At 48.7% G+C, this 26,731-nt stretch overlaps 3 protein-coding genes across 4 annotated transcripts in view; 2 read left to right on the top strand and 1 right to left on the bottom strand.

Annotated features, from left to right (window-relative positions):
- The window catches only part of LOC130306231 (uncharacterized), an 870,792-nt gene that overhangs the window by 183,946 nt on the left and 660,115 nt on the right, over window positions 1-26,731 (top strand). The gene's annotated exons all lie outside the window — the stretch shown is intronic.
- The window catches only part of LOC130277291 (zinc finger protein 345-like), a 304,690-nt gene that overhangs the window by 92,225 nt on the left and 185,734 nt on the right, over window positions 1-26,731 (bottom strand). The window lies entirely within an intron of this gene.
- The window catches only part of LOC130299635 (zinc finger protein 420-like), a 41,186-nt gene that overhangs the window by 10,927 nt on the left and 3,528 nt on the right, over window positions 1-26,731 (top strand). The window contains exons 5-9 of the mRNA XM_056551481.1: window positions 10,617-10,743; window positions 10,841-10,932; window positions 11,049-11,172; window positions 12,581-12,672; window positions 12,789-12,912. Coding sequence (XP_056407456.1) covers window positions 10,617-10,743; window positions 10,841-10,932; window positions 11,049-11,172; window positions 12,581-12,672; window positions 12,789-12,912 — 559 coding nt within the window. The remainder of the gene's footprint in view (window positions 1-10,616; window positions 10,744-10,840; window positions 10,933-11,048; window positions 11,173-12,580; window positions 12,673-12,788; window positions 12,913-26,731) is intronic.

Below are 26,731 nucleotides of genomic sequence, written 5' to 3'. Positions count from 1 at the left end.
TGCTCCTTGCCTTTAAAAAATCATAACTCTTTCAATTTTGCACCTAAAAATCCATATGATGGCTTATTTTTTGCGCCACCAATTCTAATTTGTAATGACGTCAGTCATTTTGCCCAAAAATCTACGGTGAAACGGAAAAAAAAATCATTGTGCGACAAAATTGGAAAAAAAACGCAGTTTTGTAACTTTTGGGGGCTTCCGTTTCTACGTAGTACATTTTTCGGTAAAAATGACACCTTATCTTTATTCTGTAGGTCCATACGATTAAAATGATACCCTACTTATATAGATTTGATTTTTTAAGACTTCTGGAAAAAATCATAACTACATGCAGGAAAATTAATACGTTTAAAATTGTCATCTTCTGACCCCTATAACTTTTTTATTTTTCCGTGTATGGGGCGGTATGAGCGCTCATTTTTTGCGCCGTGATCTGAAGTTTTTAACGGTACAATTTTTGCATTCATAGGACTTATTGATCGCTTTTTATTCATTTTTAAATGATATAAAAAGTGACCAAAAAAGCACTATTTTGGACTTTGGAATTTTTTTGCGCGCACGCCATTGACCGAGCGGTTTAATTAATGATATATTTTTATAATTCGGACATTTCCGCACGCGGTGATACCATATATGTTCATTTTTCTTTTTATTTACACTGTGTTTTTTTTTTATTGGAAAAGGGGGGTGATTCAAACTTTTAATAGGGGAGGAGTTAAATGATATTTATTCACTTTTTTTTTTCACTTTTTTTTTGCAGTGTTATAGGTCCCATAGGGACCTATAACACTGCACACACTGATCTCTTATACTGATCATTATTATCCCATAGGAGACTATAACACTGCACACACTGATCTCTTATACTGATCATTATTATCCCATAGGGACCTATAACACTGCACACACTGATCTTCTATGCTGATCACTGGTTTCTCATAAGAAACCAGTGATCAACGATTCTGCCGCATGACTGCTCATGCCTGGATCTCAGGCACTGAGCAGTCATTCGGCGATCGGACAGCGAGGAGGCAGGTAGGGGCCCTCCCGCTGTCCTGTCAGCTGTTCGGGATGCCGCGATTAGCCGCGGCTATCCCGAACAGCCCGACTGAGCTAGCCGGCCACTTTCGGTTTCACTTTTAGCCGCGCGGCTCAGCTCTGAGCGCGCGGCTAAAGGGTTAATAGCGCGCGGTGCCGCGATCGGCACTGCGCGCTATTAGAGGCGGGTCCCGGCTTCACTATGACGCCGGGCCCGCCGCGATATGACGCGGGGTTACTGTGTAACCCCGCGTTATATCAGGAGAGCAGGACCAAGGGCGTACCTGTACGCCCTTGGTCCTTAAGGGGTTAAAAACCAAATCTGGCCTTTATTGGGTGCATAATGTGCTACTAAAGTTAAGCGGACTTCATTATTTGTGCATCTTAATATGATAAAGCGGCCCTCCTGTAGTTGAAAAGCCACCGTATTGCTAATCCCTATCGGAACCCCCCTGGACTTGGATGGAAAATGATGTGGAAAGCTCGAGCTTTTCATTCTGTGTGCATCTCTAGAAAGGAGATACGTCTCCTGTGCGCAAACAACATCACAACGTAGAGATCTGGTGATCTTTTGTGTGGGGCATTGAGACCATTTACGTTTAGGCTAATTTTATCACCATTGTATACAATAAAGTAATGATCTAATACAATATGGGAGAGAGGGCGCGCCTCCCAGCCAGCACGCGCCCCCTCATATGAAGCAGTTAAGGCACATAGGTCTGAATCAGTAGTGCAAAATATAGAGAAAATTAGGCCATAAACAAACTTAGCACACATCAAAAACACGAAAAAAACAAGGCACCTTGGGAAGGTACCTGCACCCATGGGAGGGCAACAGTCCACACTGAAACCAAAGCGGGACAAGTCACCAACAGGGCCCCACACCCTAATTGTGTGAGAAAAGAACAGTTACCGCATCTTGTAGTTCACGCACTGGACCAGTCCTGGGTCAGCTTTGCTTGTGTGGCTGCAGTAGAAGGGCGAGGTGGAGAAGCAAGAGAGAGGCTCCACAACAGAAGCAGCGATCTCGCCTCTTCCAATGAGCGTACAACATGCATAGAATTCCCTTTCCTGATCAGCAAACGGACCGGAAGGCCCCAGCGGTATCAGTATAAGAGATCAGTGTGTGCAGTGTTATAGTCTCCTATGGGATAACAATGATCAGTATAAGAGATCAGTGTGTGCAGTGTTATAGGTCCCTATGGGATAATAATGATCAGTATAAGAGATCAGTGTGTGCAGTGTTATAGTCCGTTATGGGGTAACAATGATCAGTATAAGAGATCAGTGTGTGCAGTTTTATAGCTCCCTATGGGATAATAATGATCAGTATAAGAGATCAGTGTGTGCAATGTTATAGGTCCCTATGGGATAATAATGATCAGTATAAGAGATCAGTGTGTGCAGTGTTATAGGTCCCTATGGGATAATAATGATCAGTATAAGAGATCAGTGTGTGCAGTGTTATAGTCTCCTATGGGATAACAATGATCAGTATAAGAGATCAGTGTGTGCAGTGTTATAGGTCCCTATGGGATAATAATGATCAGTATAAGAGATCAGTGTGTGCAGTGTTATAGGTCCCTATGGGATAATAATGATCAGTATAAGAGATCAGTGTGTGCAGTGTTATAGGTCCCTATGGGATAATAATGATCAGTATAAGAGATCAGTGTGTGCAGTGTTATAGTCCGTTATGGGGTAACAATGATCAGTATAAGAGATCAGTGTGTGCAGTTTTATAGCTCCCTATGGGATAATAATGATCAGTATAAGAGATCAGTGTGTGCAATGTTATAGGTCCCTATGGGATAACAATGATCAGTATAAGAGATCAGTGTGTGCAGTGTTATAGTCCCCTATGGGATAACAATGATCAGTATAAGAGATCAGTGTGTGCAGTGTTATAGTCCCCTATGGGATAACAATGATCAGTATAAGAGATCAGTGTGTGCAGTGTTATAGTCCCTATGGGATAATAATGATCAGTATAAGAGATCAGTGTGTGCAGTGTTATAGGTCCCTATGAGATAACAGTGATCAGTATGAGATCAGTGTGTGCAGTGTTATAGTCCCCTATGGGATAACAATGATCAGTATAAGAGATCAGTGTGTGCAGTGTGTACTTAGACAGCAGTAATCTTAAGGGTTAATAGACGGTCGGACTATTAGGGGTGGCCCTACTGAAATTGGCTGCCGAGTCAGGAGCCTAATCCATACACCATAAGCGCCGGTGTGAGGTGCAGACTTGTTTTCATGCAAATCTGCATCCGCTCCTGCACCTCACACCGCATTTAAAAATACAAAGGGGGGGGGGGAGTTGGTCCGGCCCTGCTTACCCGATACTGGGCCAAATCTATGAAAAATTCACCTGCCCGGCTCCCAGAACTACATGTATCGGCCAACAGGCAATATGGGGTGACACACTGTAACAAACCCCCTCCTCATATAATCTCCTTACTACTGGGGTGACACACTGTAACAAACCTCCTCCTCATATAATCTCCTTACTACTGGGGTGACACACTGTAACAAACCTCCTCCTCATGTAATCTCCTTACTACTGGGGTGACACACTGTAACAAACCTCCTCCTCATGTAATCTCCTTACTACTGGGGTGACACACTGTAACAAACCTCCTCCTCATGTAATCTCCTTACTACTGGGGTGACACACTGTAACAAACCTCCTCCTCATGTAATCTCCTTACTACTGGGGTGACACACTGTAACAACTCCTCATGTAATCTCCTTACTACTGGGGTGACACAATGTAACAAACCTCCTCCTCATGTAATCTCCTTACTACTGGGGTGATACACTGTAACAAACCCCCTCATCATATAATCTCCTTACTACTGGGGTGATACACTGTAACAAACCTCCTCCTCATGTAATCTCCTTACTACTGGAGTGACACACTGTAACAAACCTCCTCCTCATGTAATCTCTTACTACTGGGGTGACACACTGTAACAAACCTCCTCCTCATGTAATCTCTTACTACTGGGGTGACACACTGTAACAAACCCCCTCCTCATGTAATCTCCTTACTACTGGGGTGACACACTGTAACAAACCTCCTCCTCATGTAATCTCCTTACTACTGGGGTGACACACTGTAACAAACCTCCTCCTCATGTAATCTCCTTACTACTGGGGTGACACACTGTAACAAACCTCCTCCTCATGTAATCTCCTTACTACAGGGGTGACACACTGTTACAAACCTCCTCCTCATGTAATCTTACTACTGGGGTGACACACTGTAACAAACCTCCTCCTCATGTAATCTCCTTACTACTGGGGTGACACACTGTAACAAACCTCCTCCTCATGTAATCTCCTTACTACTGGGGTGACACACTGTAACAAATCTCCTCCTCATGTAATCTCCTTACTACTGGGGTGACACACTGTAACAAACCTCCTCATGTAATCTCCTTACTACTGGGGTGACACACTGTAACAAACCTCCTCCTCATGTAATCTCCTTACTACAGGGGTGACACACTGTTACAAACCTCCTCCTCATGTAATCTCCTTACTACTGGGGTGACACACTGTAACAAACCCCCTCCTCATGTAATCTCCTTACTACTGGGGTGACACACTGTAACAAACCTCCTCCTCATGTAATCTCCTTACTACTGGGGTGACACACTGTAACAAACCTCCTCCTCATGTAATCTCCTTACTACTGTAGTGACAATGAAGAGCAGGGATCTCCACACAACACAGCAGCAGAGTCTGCCCGACTAGGAGCTGCTCTGTACTAGATGCTGGAGGTGCAGGACCTGTGATGATGTCACAATCATGTGACCAGTACATGCGGGGGCGGAGCTCAGTAGGATAGGAGAGATTGTGGATGAAGGACCTGTGAGGATGGTCATGTGACAGGAGTGGGCGGGGCTAAACAGTAGTTGAGGACATGTGACAAGAAGGGGAGGAGCTCAGTGAAGAGGAGACGCGGTGTGCGGTGAGTTTCTATGCAGAGGGTTTGTTACATTGTGTTGTCAGTGTTCCTCTCCTCTCCTCTCCCTCATTCCTATTGGTGGAGTAGTCGCCATGGTTACCACTTCCTCCTAGTGTCCGTACTATGGAGCCATCAGTGATCAGTATTAGGGTCCTGATCCCGGTATTGGCCCCGATACCTAATCCTATAGCTACAGTCCGGAGCCCATCAGCCGGTAATACTGGAGGAGAGGACGGGCCCCATCAGTACTAGGGCCACTCCATTAGGGGCCACCCAGCTTTATATAGTGCCCGCCACCCAGCTTTATATAGTGCCGCCACCCAGCTTTATATAGTGCCCGCCACCCAGCTTTATATAGTGCCCGCCACCCAGCTTTATATAGTGCCCGCCACCCAGCTTTATATAGTGCCCGCCACCCAGCTTTATATAGTGCCCGCCGCCCAGCTTTATATACTGCCCGCCACCCAGCTTTATATACCGCCCGCCACCCAGCTTTGTATACCACCCGCCACCCAGCTTTATATAGTGCCCGCCACCCAGCTTTATATACTGCCCACCACTCAGCTTTATATACTGCCCACCACTCAGCTTTATATACCGCCCGCCACCCAGCTTTATATACCGCCCGCCACCCAGCTTTATATACCGCCCGCCACCCAGCTTTATATACCGCCCGCCACCCAGCTTTATATACCGCCCGCCACCCAGCTTTATATACCGCCCGCCACCCAGCTTTATATACCGCCCGCCACCCAGCTTTATATACCGCCCGCCACCCAGCTTTATATACCGCCCGCCACCCAGCTTTATATAGTGCCCGCCACCCAGCTTTATATAGTGCCCGCCACCCAGCTTTATATAGTGCCCGCCACCCAGCTTTATATAGTGCCCGCCACCCAGCTTTATATACCGCCCGCCACCCGGCTTTATATACCGCCCGCCACCCGGCTTTATATAGTGCCCGCCACCCGGCTTTATATACTGCCCGCCACCCGGCTTTATATAATGCCCGCCACCCGGCTTTATATACCGCCCGCCACCCGGCTTTATATAGTGCCCGCCACCCGGCTTTATATAGTGCCCGCCACCCGGCTTTATATAGTGCCCGCCACCCGGCTTTATATACCCCCCGCCACCCAGCTTTATATACTGCCCTCCACCCAGCTTTATATACTGATGCAGGTTTACATGAATATATTATGCATAATGTAATCACTGATGTCCCTGGCAAACACTAAATAAAGGGAAGTGATGTAAGAGGGATAATTGGCTTGAGAAAGTTCTAAATGTGAAGACCGGAATGTAGCACAGTAAACCCGATGGGTGAATAAACCGCCCTTTTTTATTTGCTACTTTGGAGTGCTGCTTCTTTTTCTATTGGATGTGAAGTTCATGGAACATTGAGTCCTGTCCCCAGCAGCAGAGCACCTACCTGTATTCCTGAAAACAGTGCCCCGGTTCCTTCCTAGACGTTCTATTTACATTTCCACCATTGTTGTCCCCATCTACATTTCCACAATTGTTGTCCCCATCTACATTTCCACCATTGTTGTCCCCCCATCTACATTTCCATCATTGTTGTCCCATCTACATTTCCACCATTGTTGTCCCCCATCTACATTTCCACCATTGTTGTCCCCCATCTACATTTCCATCATTGTTGTCCCCATCTACATTTCCACAATTGTTGTCCCCCATCTACATTTCCACAATTGTTGTCCCCCATCTACATTTCCACCACTGTTGTCCCCCATCTACATTTGCACCATTGTTGTCCCCATCTACATTTGCACCATTGTTGTCGCCCTCTACATTTCCACCATTGTTGTCCCCCCATCTACATTTCCACCATTGTTGTCCCCATCTACATTTCCACCATTGTTGTCGCCCTCTACATTTCCACCATTGTTGTCCCCCCATCTACATTTCCACCATTGTTGTCCCCATCTACATTTCCACCATTGTTGGCCCCCATCTACATTTCCACCATTGTTGTCCCCCCATCTACATTTCCATCATTGTTGTCCCCATCTACATTTCCACCATTGTTGTCCCATCTACATTTCCATCATTGTTGTCCCCATCTACATTTCCACAATTGTTGTCCCCATCTACATTTCCACCATTGTTGCCCCCCCATCTACATTTCCACCACTGTTGTCCCCCCATCTACATTTGCACCATTGTTGTCCCCATCTACATTTGCACCATTGTTGTCGCCCTCTACATTTCCACCATTGTTGTCCCCCCATCTACATTTCCACCATTGTTGTCCCCCCATCTACATTTCCACCATTGTTGTCCCCCCATCTACATTTCCACCATTGTTGTCCCTCCATCTACATTTCCACCATTGTTGTCCCCCCATCTACATTTCCACCATTGTTGTCCTCCCATCTACATTTCCACCATTGTTGCCCCCATCTACATTTCCACCATTGTTGCCCCCATCTACATTTCCACCATTGTTGCCCCCCATCTACATTTCCACCATTGTTGCCCCCCCATCTACATTTCCACCATTGTTGCCCCCCCATCTACATTTCCACCATTGTTGCCCCCCCATCTACATTTCCACCATTGTTGCCCCCCCATCTACATTTCCACCATTGTTGCCCCCCCATCTACATTTCCACCATTGTTGCCCCCCCCATCTACATTTCCACCATTGTTGCCCCCATCTACATTTCCACTATTGTTGTCCCCTCATCTACATTTCCACCATTGTCGTCCTCCCATCTACATTTCCACCATTGTTGTCCCCCATCTACATTTCCACCATTGTTGTCCCCCATCTACATTTCCACCATTGTTGTCCCCTCATCTACATTTCCACCATTGTTGTCCCCATCTACATTTCCACCATTGTTGTCCCCCATCTACATTTCCACTATTGTTGTCCCCATCTACATTTCCTCCATTGTTGTCCCCCATCTACATTTCCACCATTGTTGTCCCCCATCTACATTTCCTCCATTGTTGTCCCCCATCTACATTTCCACCATTGTTGTCCCCATCTACATTTCCACCATTGTTGTCCCCCCATCTACATTTCCACCATTGTTGTCCCCATCTACATTTCCACCATTGTTGTCCCCATCTACATTTCCACCATTGTTGTCCCCCATCTACATTTCCACCATTGTTGTCCCCCCATCTACATTTCCACCATTGTTGTCCCCATCTACATTTCCACCATTGTTGTCCCCATCTACATTTCCACCATTGTTGTCCCCCCATCTACATTTCCACCATTGTTGTCCCCATCTACATTTCCACCATTGTTGTCCCCATCTACATTTCCATCATTGTTGTCCCCATCTACATTTCCATCATTGTTGTCCCATCTACATTTCCATCATTGTTGTCCCATCTACATTTCCACCATTGTTGTCCCCCCATCTACATTTCCACCATTGTTGTCCCCCCATCTACATTTCCACCATTGTTGTCCTCCCATCTACATTTCCACCATTGTTGCCCCCCATCTACATTTCCACCATTGTTGGCCCCATCTACATTTCCACAATTGTTGTCCCCATCTACATTTCCACAATTGTTGTCCCCATCTACATTTCCACCATTGTTGCCCATCTACATTTCCACCATTGTTGTCCCCCATCTACATTTCCACCATTGTTGTCCCCATCTACATTTCCACCATTGTTGTCCCCCTATCTACATTTCCACCATTGTTGTCCCCCTATCTACATTTTCACCATTGTTGTCCCCCTATCTACATTTCCACCATTGTTGTCCCCATCTACATTTCCACCATTGTTGCCCATCTACATTTCCACCATTGTTGTCCCCCATCTACATTTCCACCATTGTTGTCCCCCATCTACATTTCCACCATTGTTGTCCCCATCTACATTTCCACCATTGTTGTCCCCCCATCTACATTTCAACCATTGTTGTCCCCCCATCTACATTTCCACCATTGTTGTCCCCCCATCTACATTTCCACCATTGTTGTCCCCCATCTGCATTTCCACCATTGTTGTCCCCATCTACATTTCCACCATTGTTGTCCCCCATCTACATTTCCACCATTGTTGTCCCCCCATCTACATTTCCACCATTGTTGTCCCCCCATCTACATTTCCACCATTGTTGTCCCCCATCTACATTTCCACCATTGTTGTCCCCTCCATCTACATTTCCACCATTGTTGTCCCCATCTACATTTGCACCATTGTTGTCGCCCTCTACATTTCCACCATTGTTGTCCCCCCATCTACATTTCCACCATTGTTGTCCCCCCATCTACATTTCCACCATTGTTGTCCCCATCTACATTTCCACCATTGTTGCCCCCATCTACATTTCCACTATTGTTGTCCCCTCATCTACATTTCCACCATTGTTGTCCCCATCTACATTTGCACCATTGTTGTCGCCCTCTACATTTCCACCATTGTTGTCCTCCCATCTACATTTCCACCATTGTTGCCCCCCCATGTACATTTCCACCATTGTTGCCCCCCATCTACATTTCCACCATTGTTGCCCCCCCATCTACATTTCCACCATTGTTGTCCCCTCATCTACATTTCCACCATTGTTGTCCCCCATCTACATTTCCACCATTGTCGTCCCCCCATCTACATTTCCACCATTGTTGTCCCCATCTACATTTCCACCATTGTTGTCCCCCCATCTACATTTCCACCATTGTTGTCCTCCATCTACATTTCCACCATTGTTGTCCCCCCATCTACATTTCCACCATTGTTGTCCCCCCATCTACATTTCCACCATTGTTGTCCCCCATCTACATTTCCACCATTGTTGTCCCCTCATCTACATTTCCACCATTGTTGTCCCTCCATCTACATTTCCATCATTGTTGTCCCCATCTACATTTCCACCATTGTTGTCCCCATCTACATTTCCACCATTGTTGTCCCCATCTACATTTCCACCATTGTTGTCCCCTCATCTACATTTCCACCATTGTTGTCCCCCATCTACATTTCCACCATTGTTGTCCCCCCATCTACATTTCCACCATTGTTGTCCCCCCATCTACATTTCCACCATTGTTGTCCCCCCATCTACATTTCCACCATTGTTGTCCCCCCATCTACATTTCCACCATTGTTGTCCCCCCATCTACATTTCCACCATTGTTGTCCCCCCATCTACATTTCCACCATTGTTGTCCCCCCATCTACATTTCCACCATTGTTGTCCCCATCTACATTTCCACCATTGTTGTCCCCCATCTACATTTCCACCATTGTTGTCCCCCCATCTACATTTCCACCATTGTTGTCCCCCCCAATCTACATTTCCACCATTGTTGTCTCCATCTACATTTCCACCATTGTTGTCCCCATCTACATTTCCACCATTGTTGGCCCCCATCTACATTTCCACCATTGTTGTCCCCATCTACATTTCCACCATTGTTGTCCCCCCATCTACATTTCCACCATTGTTGTCCCCCATCTACATTTCCACCATTTTTGTCCCCATCTACATTTCCACCATTGTTGTCCCCATCTACATTTCCATCATTGTTGTCCCATCTACATTTCCACCATTGTTGTCCCCATCTTTGGCGCCGCTCTATGTTATCGATGTCTTTTTGTAGGTGAGGTCTCCAGAACTGACCCCATTAGGACACCGCTGTCTATTATTCAGTGGAGGAGTTGGAGGACACAAGGATCTGTACCAGGACATAGTCATGATGGAGGATCACCGGCCCCTCACATCACAAGGTAAGAAGAGACCTATATATAGATATCACTCTCACTACCTAGTAACATATAAATCTATCCAGCACTGATGTATTCATTCCCTGTGTGTTCCCTACAGATGGAGTCATTGATAGAAATCAACCTGAGAGGTGTCCCCGCCCTCTGTATTCCCAGGACTGTCCAGAGGGAAATGTCCCAGAGAAGCATCAGGTAGATGAGGCTGATCCTATATCTCTATAGGGGGGTCCTTATAGTCTCCCCATAATATGACCGTAAAGGGGTTGAACTAAAGTTCTGTTTGGCATTTTTTTTTCTTGTTCGTTCAGGTTGAAGATCAGATTAATATTAAAGTTGAAGTTAAAGATGAACCAGAAGAGGAGACGGATTGTTGGTCCGATCAGCAGTGTGTAAGGGAAGTGAAGGAGGAAATTCCAGGAGGTGTTACCCCAGGTATGTAATAATTCCAGAAGGTGTTGTCCCAGGTATGTAATAATTCCAGGAGGTGTTGTCCCAGGTATGTAATAATTCCAGGAGGTGTTGTCCCAGGTATGTAATAATTCCAGGAGGTGTTGTCCCAGGTGTGTAATAATGGCAACAATAGGAGCTCAGCCTCCCTCTCTCTGTAGATAGAGATGACAATAGGACCTCAGCCTCCCTCTCCCTGTACATATAGATGACAATAGGAGCTCAGCCTCCCTCTCTCTGTAATAGAGATGACATTAGGATCATAGACTCCCCCTCCCTGTAGATAGAGATGACAATGGGACGTTAGTCTCCCCCTCCTTGTAGAATGACCTCTGCACAGAGCATTCTAGGCGACACATTGACTTTATGGAGAAGAAACTATAAACCACAGAAGAATAAAGTCCTGTAGGGAGTGTGTCATGTGATCATGTGACGGCCGGGGAATGTTCTAGGATAAAACATTAGGAGGATCATGTACAGGAATGATGGGGGTCATTGTCCTCTGAGATGAATCTGACGCTGATTGTATGAGATGGTTTGTAGTAATGTCCGCCATGGACGTGGGGTCTAGTCAGGGCCCCCAGGGGCTAAAAGCAAATGGGGAATCATCTACTTCTCCTGCTTTGTCCTCCGTACCTGGACCTTTTATCTTTCAGTGCCCCTGATTCTTTTTGTAGTCTCCCCCCATCTTTTTGGAGATTAGGTGACTACTTTCCTGTCCTCTTCATATCCCGACCCCCTGTGTCCGTAATGTATGGAATAGGTGATGGTGGAGGAATCTCCTTCCGTAATGACTCCTCCCCAGGATACGGGCAGCCGGGGTAACCTCTCCTCCAGCCTGAAGGGAAGTACATTGTCTGTGTACTGTCATGGCCCCACAGATATTTAACCCCTCATTCACCTCTGAGAGAGGAATAGTGGTCACATGACAGAGAACTTGTGGTTATATAGACATAGAGCCTTATCCCACATGGTCCCTGGTGGAGGAGACTTTGGAGCAGTCGTTTTCTTACTACAGAAAGTTTGATAGAAGACGAAGCCGCAACTGTGCGTTCCCTCTGTGGACATATAGAATCCTCTAATAAGGGATCAGAGACCAGATTTCTACCCCAGATGACCCATTTATTACCGAAATGTCAGTGTCTCCTCCACCTGCTGACAATGGATTCCCCTGAGGAAGGAGTGACAGCCGAGTCTCTGTAGGGACCAGCAGCTCCGGGCCTGGGATTTCACTGCGGGTCTGACTGGATTATCTGATGTTTTATCAGAAAGTGGGGGAGGGGCAGAACATTGTTATTGAGGCCTGATAAATAACATAGAGGTGAGAAGTGTATGATATATATAGATGGATATACAGGAGCTGATGTATTCATTCCCTGTGTGTTCCCTACAGATGGAGTCATTGATAGAAATCCACCCGAGAGGTGTCCCCGTCCTCAGTATTCCCAGGACTGTCCAGAGGGAAATGTCCCAGAGAAGCATCAGGTAGATGAGGCTGATCCTATATCTCTATAGGGGGGTCCTTTATAGTCTCCCCATAATATGTCCATAAAGTGATTGAGGTGAAGTTCTTTTTAACATTTTATTTCTTATTTGTTCAGGTTGAAGATCTGATGGATATTAAGGTTGAGGTTAAAGAGGAATCGGAAGAGGAGACCGACTTTTGGGCCGATCACCCTTGTGCAAGGGACGTGAAGGAGGAAATTCCAGGAGGTGTTGTCCCAGGTATGTAATAATTCCAGGAGGTGTTGTCCCAGGTATGTAATAATTCCAGGAGGTGTTGTCCCAGGTATGTAATAATTCCAGGAGGTGTTGTCCCAGGTATGTAATAATTCCAGGAGGTGTTGTCCCAGGTATGTAATATTTCCAGGAGGTGTTGTCCCAGGTATGTAATAATTCCAGGAGGTGTTACCCCAGGTATGTAGTAATGGATTACAGAGGGAATTCCGAGGTGTCTTCAGGGGAGGCTCCACCTTAGATCTACATTACATTAACCCTTCAGGCCCCAGTGATCCCCTGTGTTATTTATAGTCAGGACCTGAGGGAGGTGACTATATAGAGATCCTCTCCAAGGTCATCTATGGGTCCTGTCATGCTCCAGGTAGAACACTAGGGGCAGCATCAGGATTTGGGGCTCAGATGTGATGAACGGCCGCACTATCCCATGGGATCAGAGAACTTAGTGTAACCCCTTAAAGAAGAAGTATCATGGACCAAGTCACAAATTTTTTTTTCTATCATGTGAAAGTGCCTTAGCTCATCATTCCGACAATCTGCTCCCCATGTATCTCACCCTCTCCCTTCTCCTGCAATCCCCTTTGAAAGATCAGTACTTCCTGGTCCATGGAGGTCCCTGACTTCCTGTCTCCCATAATGCCTTTCAGTTCATCATAGAAGTAGCCCAGCCTAGACCAGTGCTTCCTAACCAGGGTGCATCCAGCTGTTGTGAAACTACAACTCCCAGCATGCCTGGGAGTTTTAGTTTTGCAACAGCTGAAGGCACCCTGGTTGGGATACACTGACCTAGACACTGATCACTTTCCTAACAGCAGGCTCAGTGTTTCCCCTCCCCCTGCTTCTATTCTCAGGACTTCGTTCTTTCAGACTGACCTGCTGTCAGATTGTGATCAGTGCAGGATCTCCCCCTCCCCCTCTGCTTCTTCTCGGGACATGGTTCTTGCTCTTATAAACACTGAGCTGCCTGTCAGATACTTCCCTGCCGAGGAGATGAAGACACGTGCTCAGCTAACTGGGGCTTCTATGATTGGCTGAAGCTGCACATGGGAGGTGCCCTTGCCGTGCACAGAGCTGGCTAAGCTGCAGAACTATGGGAAATTGTGACATCACGGCCCCCAGCATAATGCAGCTCAATGGGGGGTCGCAAGTCATCAGAACAGGGAGCTGCTGAACTTCCTCTCTGAACAAAGAAGCTAAAAAAACAGGTTTTATATACAAGATGGGTGAAGTCAGTGATTTACAAAGTGATATAACTTTTGCTTCTGCATTTAAAACACAATACTTTTTCTACATGGGACTTCTCCTTTAAGCTCCACAGTGGATGGTGATAGGGCCCCGGGCTGATGGTCAGGTGTCTGGCATCTCCCTTGTATGAATATAGCAGAGGGAAATTCCTAGATGTCAGTCCGTAGATTAAGGCTCAGCACCACAGACAAGATGTGTGTATTTTCTACCAGTCTTTTGGCTTCTCTACTTGATCCCACAGGTAGGAAACATATGTCACTTCCCCTAAGAGACTAAGCCTTCCCCTACATAGCTCTCCCTAATGGCTCAGCCTTCCCTTACATATCTCCCCCTGGTGGCTCAGCCTTCCCTTACATAGCTCCCCCTGGTGGCTCAGCCTTCCCTTACATAGCTCCCCCTGGTGGCTCTGCCTTCCCTTACATAGCTCCCCCTGGTGGCTCAGCCTTCCCTTACATAGCTCCCCCTGGTGGCTCAGCCTTCCCTTACATAGCTCCCCCTGGTGGCTCTGCCTTCCCTTACATAGCTCCCCTTGGAGGCTCAGCCTTCCCTTACATAACTCCCCCTGGTGGCTCAGCCTTCCCTTACATAACTCCCCCTGGTGGCTCAGCCTTCCCTTACATAGCTCCCCCTGGTGGCTCAGCCTTCCCTTACATAGCTCCCCCTGGTGGCTCAGCCTTCCCTTACATAGCTCCCCCTGGTGGCTCAGTCTTCCCTTAGATAGCTCCCCCTGGTGGCTCAGCCTTCCCTTACATAGCTGCCCCTGGTGGCTCAGCCTTCCCTTACATAGCTCCCCCTGGTGGCTCAGCCTTCCCTTACATAGCTCCCCCTGGTGGCTCAGCCTTCCCTTACATAGCTCCCCCTGGTGGCATTTATTGCCAAACAACTGTGTTTACTCTCCAGTTCCCCTAAATTCTTGGGCTGTCTTCCATGAACTGCACGTTTTGAGGTCTCCCCAGAGTGGTTCAGTAGGATTGAGGTCTGGAAAGTGAGATGGCCACTCCAGAACCTTCACTTTGCAATGATCCCTCAACTTACAATGGCCTCTACATACAATAGTTTCAACATACAATGGTCTTTTCTGGACCATTGTAACTTGAAACCAGACTCAACATACAATGTACAGACAGTCCAGATCTGTGAAACCTGTCAATGGCCGGAAGAAGAAGGGGCATTTCACTGGTAAAACCCCTGTATTGCTGAAGTGTATGCACTGACTGGTGTCTGGTAGCACCCCCTACAGTACAGAGAGGTATTACATGTTCTGTACTCTTTACCTGTATTACTGAAGTGTATGCACTGACTGGTGTCTGGTAGCGCCCCCTACAGTGCAGGAAGGTATTACATGTTCTGTACTCTTTGCCTGTATTACTGAAGTGTATGCACTGACTGGTGTCTGGTAGCGCCCCCTACAGTGCAGGAAGGTATTACATGTTCTGTACTCTTTGCCTGTATTACTGAAGTGTACGCACTGACTGGTGTCTGGTAGCGCCCCCTACAGTGCAGGAAGGTATTACATGTTCTGTACACTTTACCTGTATTACTGAAGTGTATGCACTGACTGGTGTCTGGTAGCGCCCCCTACAGTGCAGGAAGGTATTACATGTTCTGTACTCTTTGCCTGTACCAGGGTTAGCTGCTCCTTTGGACACCAGGTGAGGGCGGCTCCATTACTTTTTTAGGACACTGTTCTGTACAGGACCCTGAAGAAGCTCCTGTCCTCTACATAGACAGTGATTCCAGCTCCCAGCAGGGTGTGTGCGGGTGTGTCTCCTGAGACTTCCAGCAGAGCAGAGCCAAGCAGAGATTTCCAACAAGCCTTCCCCAGGTTTGTGGCAGATTCCTGGGGAAGAAGCTCCTGCAATGGAGCCTTGTGGCTCCACTCCCCGTTCCAGGCTGGCGGGAAGTGGAGTGAAAACTTCGACAGCCATTGTTCCGGCCGGGAGAAGATCAGGCAGAGTCTGCAGCAATGCAGGCTCTGCTACCCAGGCTACGGGTGCCAGCCAGAGATCCACTGGTGGAAGAAAGGCACGGAAAAGCAGTGTGGAGATGTAGTCGGAGAGTGGGCCCGGCGAGTCCAGTTCCACGTACTGCTCCCGCATGGCCGCAAGGTTTGCGGAGTACGAGCAGCGCGGCAAGGAGCTGAGGATGGCCAGAGAGGATCTGCGTGCGACCCAGAGTCTGATGAGTACAGGATCCAGAAAGAGCAAGCCAGAACTGAAGAGGAGGATAACATCGCTGAAAGGCGAGATTGTGAGGCTGGAGGCGAGGAGAGCGGAGATACTGGAGGGGAGCGGTCTCTTCAAGGAGAAGCTGATCAACAGCAATCGGTTTGCCGCCACGAAATCCCCAGGTAAGGTGGAGGTGGATGATGGGGAGAGTAGTGGCGGCGAAGATAGTGAGGATGGTGGTGAAGAGGAGAAGATGGAGGAAAGTGTGGGAGTTGTAGCTACTCCAGGTGACACCCAGACCCAGGACAGCTACATTGAGGCTGGACAGGTGGCACTTCCGCCAAGCGAGAGTGAGGAGGATGACGTGGAGGGTGAGGCTGGGGGTCTGCTGAGGGCAATTATGATGCAGGAGTCCCCAGCCCACCTCCAGAATTTCACCTTTGGGGACGAGGAGTGTGAAGATGTGGTGGTCAAGCAGAGGTCCAAGAAAAGGAAGACAAAGGAGACGGTACAATATGTATTTGTCCCCTTCCAGCAGTCTGGGCCAGCTGCAAAGCTGATTCAGGCTGCGGGCTCCCCCAAACTGCCAGACCCCGTTCCTGTGGTGGAGCGGGGCCAGCACGGGGAGTACAGTAAGGCGTCAGGAAAGGCTAAGGGCGCAATAGTTGTGAAGCCCACCCATCCTGTCGGTAGGGAAGGGCAGGTGTCCAAGTGCCAGAGGAGAGTTACGCTGCCGTGTGCTCGGGGGGCGGTTCCCCGAGTACTGTGGGCACTACTGGCGCCGCGGGGCCGGGCGCCAGAGAGCGTTGAGTCCGTGTGCTCGGGGGGCGGTCCCCCGAGTACAGTTTGTTCTGCGGGCACTGCGGGGAACTCCCCTGTGAGGGGGGGGGAGTGTCCCGGTGCCTGGATCATTGCCCAGTCAGGAGGAACCATCATCAGCAGCAGCAGCCAAGCCGGACAAAAAGAATGTAGTTAAGCCAGCAGTACTACAATTCCCAGCCAGCCCAGAATCAGTTAGGCAGGGTATGAGTGAGAATGCTGAGTGTAGTAGTGTTGTGGATGAGAGGAGTGTCAGTGGAGTGAATGTTGGTGGGAGTAGTGGTATGGATGGAAAAAAGGATGATGTGAGTGGTGGTGTGAATGGTGGTTCTGGGTCTGGGTCTGGCCCGGCTGCCCCCCCGGCAGTGACTGCTCCTAGGAGCTATGCTAATGTCGCTGCCGGGGGTCCAGGGGGGTCCCCGTCTCCGTCTGTCCCCGGGGGTTACTTGCAACAGCGCCTCCTGGAGGCTCTGCGTAGGGGAGACAGGTCGATCAAGGTAGAGGGAAGGGGTGAGGTCGACCTGTCTTTCTGGATAGAGAGGCACGGTTTGGGGGCTTTCCGAGAGCAGAATGGGGAGGTGGTCTGGTCCCTCCCGACAACCGGGCAGGACAATAACCGCAGGAATGTGGTCCGTCTGATTTGGAGGGGTGAGGATGCGTGCCCACCTCGCGCTAAAGTGGTTGAGCTCCTCCTCCAGATGGAATTCAGGGAGAGTGACATCTGTGCCCTGATCCACCCCTACGGTACGTCCGAGTTTGACGTCAGTTTCGTTCGGCCAGAGGGTCTCGAACTCTTCTGGTCAAACTACGAGGTGGCGAAGAACGAGCCCGGCTGGCGGGATTTTGCCGTAAAGGCAATTTCCCGTCAGAACTCTGTCAAGAAGGTGACCGTTTTGACCCGTAACGAGTCACTTTCTTGTTACGACATCATGACCTGGCTCGGTCGGTATGGGGATGTGACGGACATGCCCAAGAAAAACATTGATGAGCACGGGATCTGGTCCGGGGCCTTGACGTTTTCCGTCAAACTTAGGCGTTCAGGGAGTACGGTTGCCCACATTCCGTCAGCCGCCTTCCTTGGACGTGACAGGATCCAGGTCTTCTACCAGGGGCAGCCTAAGGTCTGTCACAGGTGCGGTAGCCCCACCCATTTTAGCGCAGCCTGTACTGTACAGGTCTGTGCTTTGTGTGGTGGGGTGGGTCATCTGGCCGCATCCTGTAGGCAGATCCGCTGCCATCTGTGTGGTGTCCTCGGGCACCCTTTCAGCCGTTGTCCTAGCGCCTTCGCCCGTGCGGCGGCCGCTCCGGCTGGGGAGAGCTGTGAGGTTGCCTCGGCTGGAGAGGGTACGGGCAGGGATGGGGGCGCACCAGGGCTAGTGAGGAAGAAGGGCCCCGCCAAACTAAGGCGGGAGGAAAATCGGAGGAGGAGTAGGGAGCAGAAGAGTGCCCAAGTGACGGGGGTAGCTCCGGCCCCTGCTCCTGTAGCTGGCCCTGAAATGACTGAAGCCCTGGAGGAGGACGTGCTGGATGAGGAGGTCAGGAGACTGGGCGAAGAGGAAGGCAATATGGCCGACTCTTCCGATTCCTCCCACTATGAAAGTGTGGATGAGGAGAGTGTAGAGAAGGCCAAAAAGAAAGACAAGGGCAAAAGGAAAGGGAGAAAGAAGAGGTCCAAGCCCTCTCTCCCTCGTACTGCGGGCCGGGTCCAAAGCGGAAGCCTGACTGCCCCCCCTCTGGTTGACCTGTCAAACCGGTACCTCGTCCTTGATAACATCTCCTCCCCCTCCTTGGAGGGGGAAGGTGAGGGCGGGGTGCCTAGGGAGAGAGAGCCTCTGGGGGGAACTGGGCCCTGTCCTGTTGAGGCACCATCCTCGGAGGGCAGGGCTAGACCGGGGTCGGACAGAGACGGGGACCATATGGACCAGAGTGAGTCCAAAAAAAGGGGTAAAAGCGGTCCTGCCCTTTCTTCTTCTTCTGGGGATGAGGGCACGAAGAAGAAGGGGAAGAAGAAATAAAGGTGAGGCCGTCTAACTTAATCACCCATGATGGCGGCACTCACCCCATTGACGCTGGCATCCATTAACTGTGCCAGCATAAAGTCGGATACGGCTAGATTCGCAGCCTTTGATTTTCTCGGCCGTGTTGAAGCCGACATTTTGTATCTGCAAGAGACCAGGTTGTCAGATCTAGCCTCCCTGATAAAAGCCAGAAGAGAGTGGAGGCGCGGGCCCTCCCACTGGTCTCTTGCGGCTGAGCCGTATAGTGGGGTGGCAGTCCTTTTTACCGCTCCGGTTGAATGCCGACGGGTTATTGAGTTAGAAATGGGGAGGTGCCTGATCTTAGATGTCCTCATGAAGGGGCAAGAGCTCCGGCTCATTAACATCTACGCCCCACAAACCAAGTGGGGCCGCAAAGATCTCTTTATGAGGATTAAGCCCTTCCTTTTTACTAGCCGGCAAGTGATTTTTGGAGGGGACTTCAATAATGTCACGAGGTCCCAAGATAGGAGAGGTTCCAATGGTCCGCTGGCTTACGATAGCGTGGCCCTCAATAATATAGTTAGGGAAGCTCGCCTAGAGGACGCCCACATCCGGAGCCCCTCAGGCCACGTGGGTTTCACCTATCATCGAGGTAGCTGCAGGTCTAGGATAGACAGGTTTTATTTAAAGGAGGAAGCCGTCTCTTCCGCAGTGTCCGTGGTTGAGGTGTAATTTTCCGATCACTGTATGATTTTGTTTTCCTTGAATGTTTCAGAGACCCCCCGGATGGGTAAAGGTTATTGGAAGCTGAATTCGTCCCTCCTGGAGGAAGCGGAGATAAGACAGTCCTTTGAGGACTTTCTTCAGAGTCAGGTACCTTTACTGGACTTTTGTAGTAGTAAGTCAGAGTGGTGGGAGATATTCAAGAAGCGGATTGCGGAGTTCTTCCGCCAGCTCTCGAGCCTCAGGTCCCTGAATAGGTACCGCCTGTATCGGGGTCTGAGGAGGAAACTCGAGCTCCTTGTCTCGACTGGAGGTAGCCGGGAGGATATCTCCAGAGTGAAATCCTTGCTGATGGGGTGTCAGTACGATAGGCAGGCATCTTTGGTTTTTGAGAGGGATTACGGGAGGTACCGCTCGCCCGACCCTTACAAGAACTGTAAGATGTCAGTGAGTAGTAAAGTGGTCTCAGGACTGATTGATAGTACGGGATCTCTGAATCGGTCCAGATCAGGGATCCTGGAGGTCGTCAGATCCTTCTACTCGCACCTCTTGGGAAGGAAGGATCTAAATCGAGACGGGATGTCGGCTTTCCTGGCTGAAACTATTCCTGAGCCAGGGGTAGACCCCTCTCTTGATGTTTTGACAAAAGAAATCAGGGAAGAGGAAGTGAGACTGTCGATCGAGGGGCTCGCCCCCAAGAAGTCGCCAGGTCCGGATGGCTTAACATCCGAGTGGTACAGGACCTTTAAGGAGTCTTTAGCTCCCCTCTTGACTGAGGTATTCAATGAGTGTCTCTCCGCGGGCACTCTACCAAAGTCAATGAGGAGGTCAGCCCTGATTCTTCTGTCAAAGGGTAAAGATCCTAGCCGGATTGAGAATTGGAGGCCCATAGCTCTTCTCAATACGGACAGGAAGCTTCTGGCCAAGATACTGTTTAATCGGTTGGTGAAGTTTGCACCCCGGCTCCTTTCGGGGGCCCAGCACTGCTCTGTTCCGGGCCGAAGCACCTTAAGTGCTGTCCTCAGTGTCAGGGAGGCAGTGGAGCGGAGTAGTGCGGGTCTCTGGAAGGGGTACATGCTGTCCTTGGATCAGGCCAAAGCATTTGATCGGGTGAACCACGAGTACCTCTGGTCCGTCCTCCTGAGATATGGCTTACCGAGTACTTTTGTGAATTGGCTTGTCACCTTATATGCAGGGGCAGAGAGTTTCCCGCTGGTGAACGGTTGGTCTGGCCGCTCTTTTGAGGTGGGGTCCGGAGTCCGTCAGGGTTGTCCTTTGAGCCCGCTGTTATACGTGTTCGCAATCGATCCCTTCGTCCGGAGGGTAGATTGTGGGCCGTTGGCGGGAGTCGGGATGACTCTGGCGGAGCCGGATGTCGCCCAGAGAGTGGTGGCGTACGCTGATGATGTCACTATTTTCGTCTCCTCACGGGAGGAGGTCGATGTGGTGATGTCAGAGGTGGAGCGCTACTCGGAGGCATCCGGGTCCAAGATCAACCGGGATAAGTGTGAAAGTCTCTGGCTGGGAGGGGGAGATCCCACGTTTGATCTCCCTGACACCCTTCCAGGGCTCCAAGAGTCAGCAAAAATTCTGGGCATCACATTCGGCCAGGATGATTATCCCACCAAAAACTGGGACGGTAAGCTCCAGGATGCAACTCAGAGGGTGAACCAGTGGAAGGGTTGGTCTATGACCCTCAGGGAAAGGGTACACCTGACCAAATCGTACCTGCTCCCCTTGTTTATCTATCTGGGCAGTGTATGTATCTTACCAGAGGCTTACTACACTAGGGTCTACAGCCTGTTTTTCCAACTGTTATGGGGGAACAGGTTGAACCTAGTCAAGAGGGAGGTTACGTACCGCACGAGGAGACTAGGGGGTTTATCTATGGTAAACCCCGTGGTGTTCTTAACGAACACCTTCTTGAAAGCCAACATTGCAAACCTCTGGAAAGAGAGGGCTCCTCCGTGGGTACTCTCCTGCAAGGAGTGGTTTCGGCCTTTCTTCCAGGAATGGGAGACAGGAGGGCAAGTGAAGGACCTCCGTACGCCCCATGGATATCTTCCGGCTTACGCTACCCCGACTCTGAAGGCGATACGTCGGTGGGGTCTGGGAGTGTGGGAGATCAGGACCCAGTCAAGGCAGTTCCTTGACAAACGGGTTCTGTTGACCCACTTCCAGAAGCCTCTGGCGCTCAGGGACTGCCCAGGTCGGGATCTGAGGGAGGGGTTGTATCTTTTAAACATGAAAAGGATCCCCCAGAAGTTTTGGGACTTGGCCTGGCGCTGCTTTCAGGGGAAGCTATGTGTAAAGGACAACCTGAAGTACAGGAACTCTGATGACCGGGGATGTCCCCGAGAAGAGTGCGGGGACACGCTGGAAAGCATGGACCACTTCCTGCTTCATTGTCCCTTTAACATAGGGGTCTACAACAGGGTGGGCGCTTCCATCGGCTGGAGTCAACTTGCCGGCCTTGCCTATCCGGAGTGGGCTTATGGGGCATTCAGGAACCTGGGTGGCCGAGATCGGGGCACTTTATTTTTAGTCAGTTTAGTGGTTAGGTACTACACGTGGAACGCACGGTGCTTAGTGTCGACCCAACAGAAAATCCTCTCCGAGGTGGAGGTCTGTAGGAACATCACCGGTGACCTCGGGAAGATCAGGTCTTTGGAGTATGGCAGTCTTGGTACCAGTAGGGCTTCTCTCCTGTGGAGAGGTTTCTCATTTCATGTGCCCTAGGTACTAAACCTTTTGGGTAGAGTACCTTTTATTTTTGGTTAGGGGCAGTGTTATAGGGGTAGAGATAGGGTGAGGGTAGGGTCAGATTTATTGTAGGGATAGAATTAGGGAGAATTGTAGGGGGAGTTAGGGAAAGAGTATAAAATGATTTATGTATCAGGTCTGCCATCCTTCTCCCTGGTGGTGGGCTGATGCATGTGCACATTAGCTTTTTGTTTTGTTTTCAATTTACATGGTATGAAGGGCTTACAGGCAACCAAACTTGGGCCTAAAGGGGGTGGTGGTTCAGAATGTATAAGTTTGTATATAAGTTGGTTGGGAGGAGTGTTAGGTGGGGAGGGTGTATTTGTGGGTGGTGGTTTTGTGGTGTTTTGGGGTCCTGACATGGGTCAGTTAAGGACTGGACTTTGAGAACTGTATGGACGGTATGGACTCTGACCCATGTACAGGAGGGGTGGTGTGGGTGAGGGGACAGTTTTAGTGTAGGTGTTTTCCGTTGTTTTCTGTAGTATATTTTTGTGTATTTTCAGTAAGTTTTGTATATATTGTGTTTTGTATATATTGGGTTCTGTATTTATATTGTTTTATATTATATAGTGTATAGTGCAGTCGGGCCAGTAGTTAAGTAGTGTCATATGTGTTTATGTGTATGTATATGTGTGCGTTTATGTGTATATACATGTGTGTGTATGTATATATATATATATGTATGTATGTGTATGCTTGCGTATATGCATGTATACATGTTTGTGCATAAAATTTTATATTTTATTTTTTCCTCCTTGGGGGGGCTGCTCCCCTCCGGTGTCTCTGTTCTCCTCGCCTCCGGCTTCGCGGTCTCGCTTTTCGGCGGTGTTGTCCTTTTCTTCGGTTGTGGCTTGCTCTTTTTGGGTCCGGCTCTCGCCGGTTTCTGGGCCGCGCGCGGGTCCTCTCTGGCCGTCCTCGGCTCCTTGCCGTGCTGGGCGTGCTTCGCGGGCCTTGCGGCCGTGCGGGGGCGGTGCGTGGGGCTGGGCTCTTTGGGCCCTCTCTTCGGCCGCATCTCCGCGCTGCTTTTCCCTGCCCTTCTTTCACCGGTGGATCTCTGGCTGTGAGGCAGAGTGTTATTTATTAGCAAGTTGTGCTGAAATATTTTTTTTTTTTTTTTCCCTGGGTAAGGGTCATTTTTGAGTTACAGCCAAGTTGTGCTACCTTTATGTTCCTTTTCTTTTGTTTTATAGCCAAGTCGTGCTTATTTTATGTTTTATATATTTTTATAAGCCAAGTTGGGCTATTTTTATGTTCTTTTTGGAATGCGTGTTTGAGTGTGATATTTAGTTTTTTGGTATGTGAAAAAAGTAAAAGTGTATTTTAGTAAATTTGGGCTGGCCGGTTAGGCAGAATTTGTTTTTGCAATTTTATTTATGTTATGTTTGTTATAGCTGGTTAAGCTTGTTTTTGTTTAATGTTTTGTATCTGATTTGTTTTGCATTTTTATAATAAAAAGAGTTACAGCTCCAGCAGATCTTTATTACTTTTCTATGTAAGGATTTACTTTATCTATATTACTTATCTACTTATTTTTCTTTAATCATCACTTTTTCCTATTTTTGGATGACATTTTGGGGCTTCAGAACCAATTACCAGGTTTCCATATAGTTACATAGTTACAAAGTTAGTACGGTCGAAAAAAGACATATGTCCATCAAGTTCAACCAGGGAATTAAGGGGTAGAGTTCTGGTCTCAACATACAATGGTTTCAACATACAATGGTCGTCCTGGAACCAATTAATATTGTAACTTGAGGCACCACTGTATTTTGCTGTAGCCAATGACAGGTGGAATTGGCCTTGTGTTTTGGATCATTGTCATGTTGGAATGTCCAAGTACGTCCCATGCTCAGCTTCCTGGATGATGAGCCCAAAATTGTCCCCCAGTATTTGTTGATACATTACTGCACTCATATTGCTATCAATTCTGACCAAATTTCCTGTGCCTTTTTAGCTTACACATCCCCAAAACATCAGTGATCCCCCACCATGTTTTACAGTAGGAATGGTGGACCTTTCATCATAGGCCTTGTTGACTCCTCTCCAAATGTAGAATTTATTGTTGTGTCCAAACAGTTCCATTTTAGTCTCCTCGCTCCAAATGACTTTGTGCCCGAAGGTTCGAGGCTTGGCTCTGTGCTGTACCAACAAATCCTGGCGGGACCGAGACACAGAGGGGGGTGGAGCATGTGAGTGGACGTGCGTGTGAGACACCGCTCTAAACCACCCGACACGGCCAGGGAAATTATCCTCTATGGTGCTGCCATTGCTCATGTGAGGGAGCTGCGGGGATGGAGGAATGGGGGCCGTCCAGAGCTGCCTGAGGTGGAGGCGCGCGGGAGAGAAGGATTGAGCCATGAGAGGTTTACAGACAAGGGTGCCGCAGGGTAAGCAGTTGGATTACGGAGCAGTGGAGAAGGTCGTGACCCACGTGGGACGCCAGGATCGCTGAAGCGTGGCGAGAGTATAGACAGGATTTCCAAAAATCAGAAAGATGTTAAAGGGGTAGAACAAAAAGTTGGTGAGACTGAGACATTGAGATTACTGAGATTACTGTAGGGGATTTAAGAATTGGATATTGGAAAATGAGGATAAACAATGCCTCTCCAGCGTATTTGAAGTAGAGAGGGCACATAAAGTCTCCCCCTCCAGGTTCATATCCAAAAAACGATATTATTTCGATTAGTGTCGGCAGCAGACAGACATTAGATGGCAGTAAGAGGAGGAGTGGATAAAGAGATTGATGGCAACAACGTAATGATTTATCCAGATTATTCCAGAGCAACGCAATAGGCTTCATTTTTTGCCAGTGAAAAAAAAGGTTAAAAAGAAGCAAATATTAGATACTCCTTATTATTTCCAGCCAAACTTAGTGATATATAAAGAAAGGTCATGGGTGGAGGAGGTTAATGAATGGCTGGAAAAAGAAGGGATTTGCTTTTCATGTTCCCTATGGCGCCAGCGCGTTATAAAAGGTCCATGGCGCGACACCTTCTCCAAGCTGCGAAGACGGTCATTCCTCGGAGGTGGAAGTCTGCGGACCCTCCCTACTTAGAGGAATGGTTTGCGGAGGTCGCCCACATTCGCCATATGGAGGAACTTATGTCTGTCCTCCCGGTGGACGCAGTCCGCACGGATACTCCCTGGCTCCCATGGGCACAGTTTTGTTCTTCTGATAGATACAGGTCCCTGACATGGCTCCTCCATGTCTGGATAGATGTGTCGTTCCTTCATGGTTCTCCCCCTCTCATCCTAGTGGCATGCCACCTGTCGGTTTCTCTCCATGGTTCTCCCCCTCTCATCCTAGTGGCATGCCACCTGTCGGTTTCCCTCCATGGTTCTCCCCCTCTCATCCTAGTGGCATGCCACCTGTCGGTTTCCCTCCATGGTCCCCCCCCCCCCCCCCCATGCTCTTGAATCCTCCTATTCATTGTCCTTTGTGCTTTTCCTTTTCCCTTCTCCATCTTGTTTCCTCTTTTTGGTATTCTTGGCAATGTGTTTAAGCTCCTCTTATGCTCTTGATGTTCTGGGGGTGACCCTTTGCCTGACTGGCACATAGTTAACTCTTCCGTCTGCAGTTCAGGGTTTTTTGTGACATCTGCTGTACCTATTCTGACGCCCTTACTGACGCCCTCTTTGCCTTCTCTACCCCCTTTGTTTTTCCATATGATTTGTTCAGCGCTGTTTTAACTTGGTGTTCATATTTTATGTCCTTTTTGGCCTCCAAAGGCTACTGGACCTTTTTATTTGTTTGCCTATTTTATTGCACACCTTGTATGTGTATTGTTTCTTTGTATTTCAATAAAACTCTTTTTTTAATTTGAAAATAAATAAAGTGATGGTTCTGGGGTGGCCATCTCACTCTCCAGACCTCAATATCATTGACCACTCTGGGGACACCTCAAACGTGCAGTTCATGCAAGACAGGCCAAGAATTTAGGCGAACTGGAGGCTTTTTGTCAGGAAGAATGGACAGCTATAGGCCCCGTTCACACTACGGAATTCTCGCGGCTGAATTCCGCGAGCGGAGATTCCCCCTGGCAGCCGCCGCCGTAGATACTTCGGCGCTAGGGCCGTGGGGCACTGAGCCGGCACCATTGACGGCTA

This window comes from Hyla sarda, chromosome 1 (genome assembly GCF_029499605.1).
Source record: "Hyla sarda isolate aHylSar1 chromosome 1, aHylSar1.hap1, whole genome shotgun sequence".
In the NCBI taxonomy this organism is placed as follows: Eukaryota; Metazoa; Chordata; class Amphibia; order Anura; family Hylidae; genus Hyla; species Hyla sarda.
The sequence above is the reverse complement of the archived record's forward strand: the minus strand, read 5'-3'. Positions and strand labels throughout refer to the sequence as shown.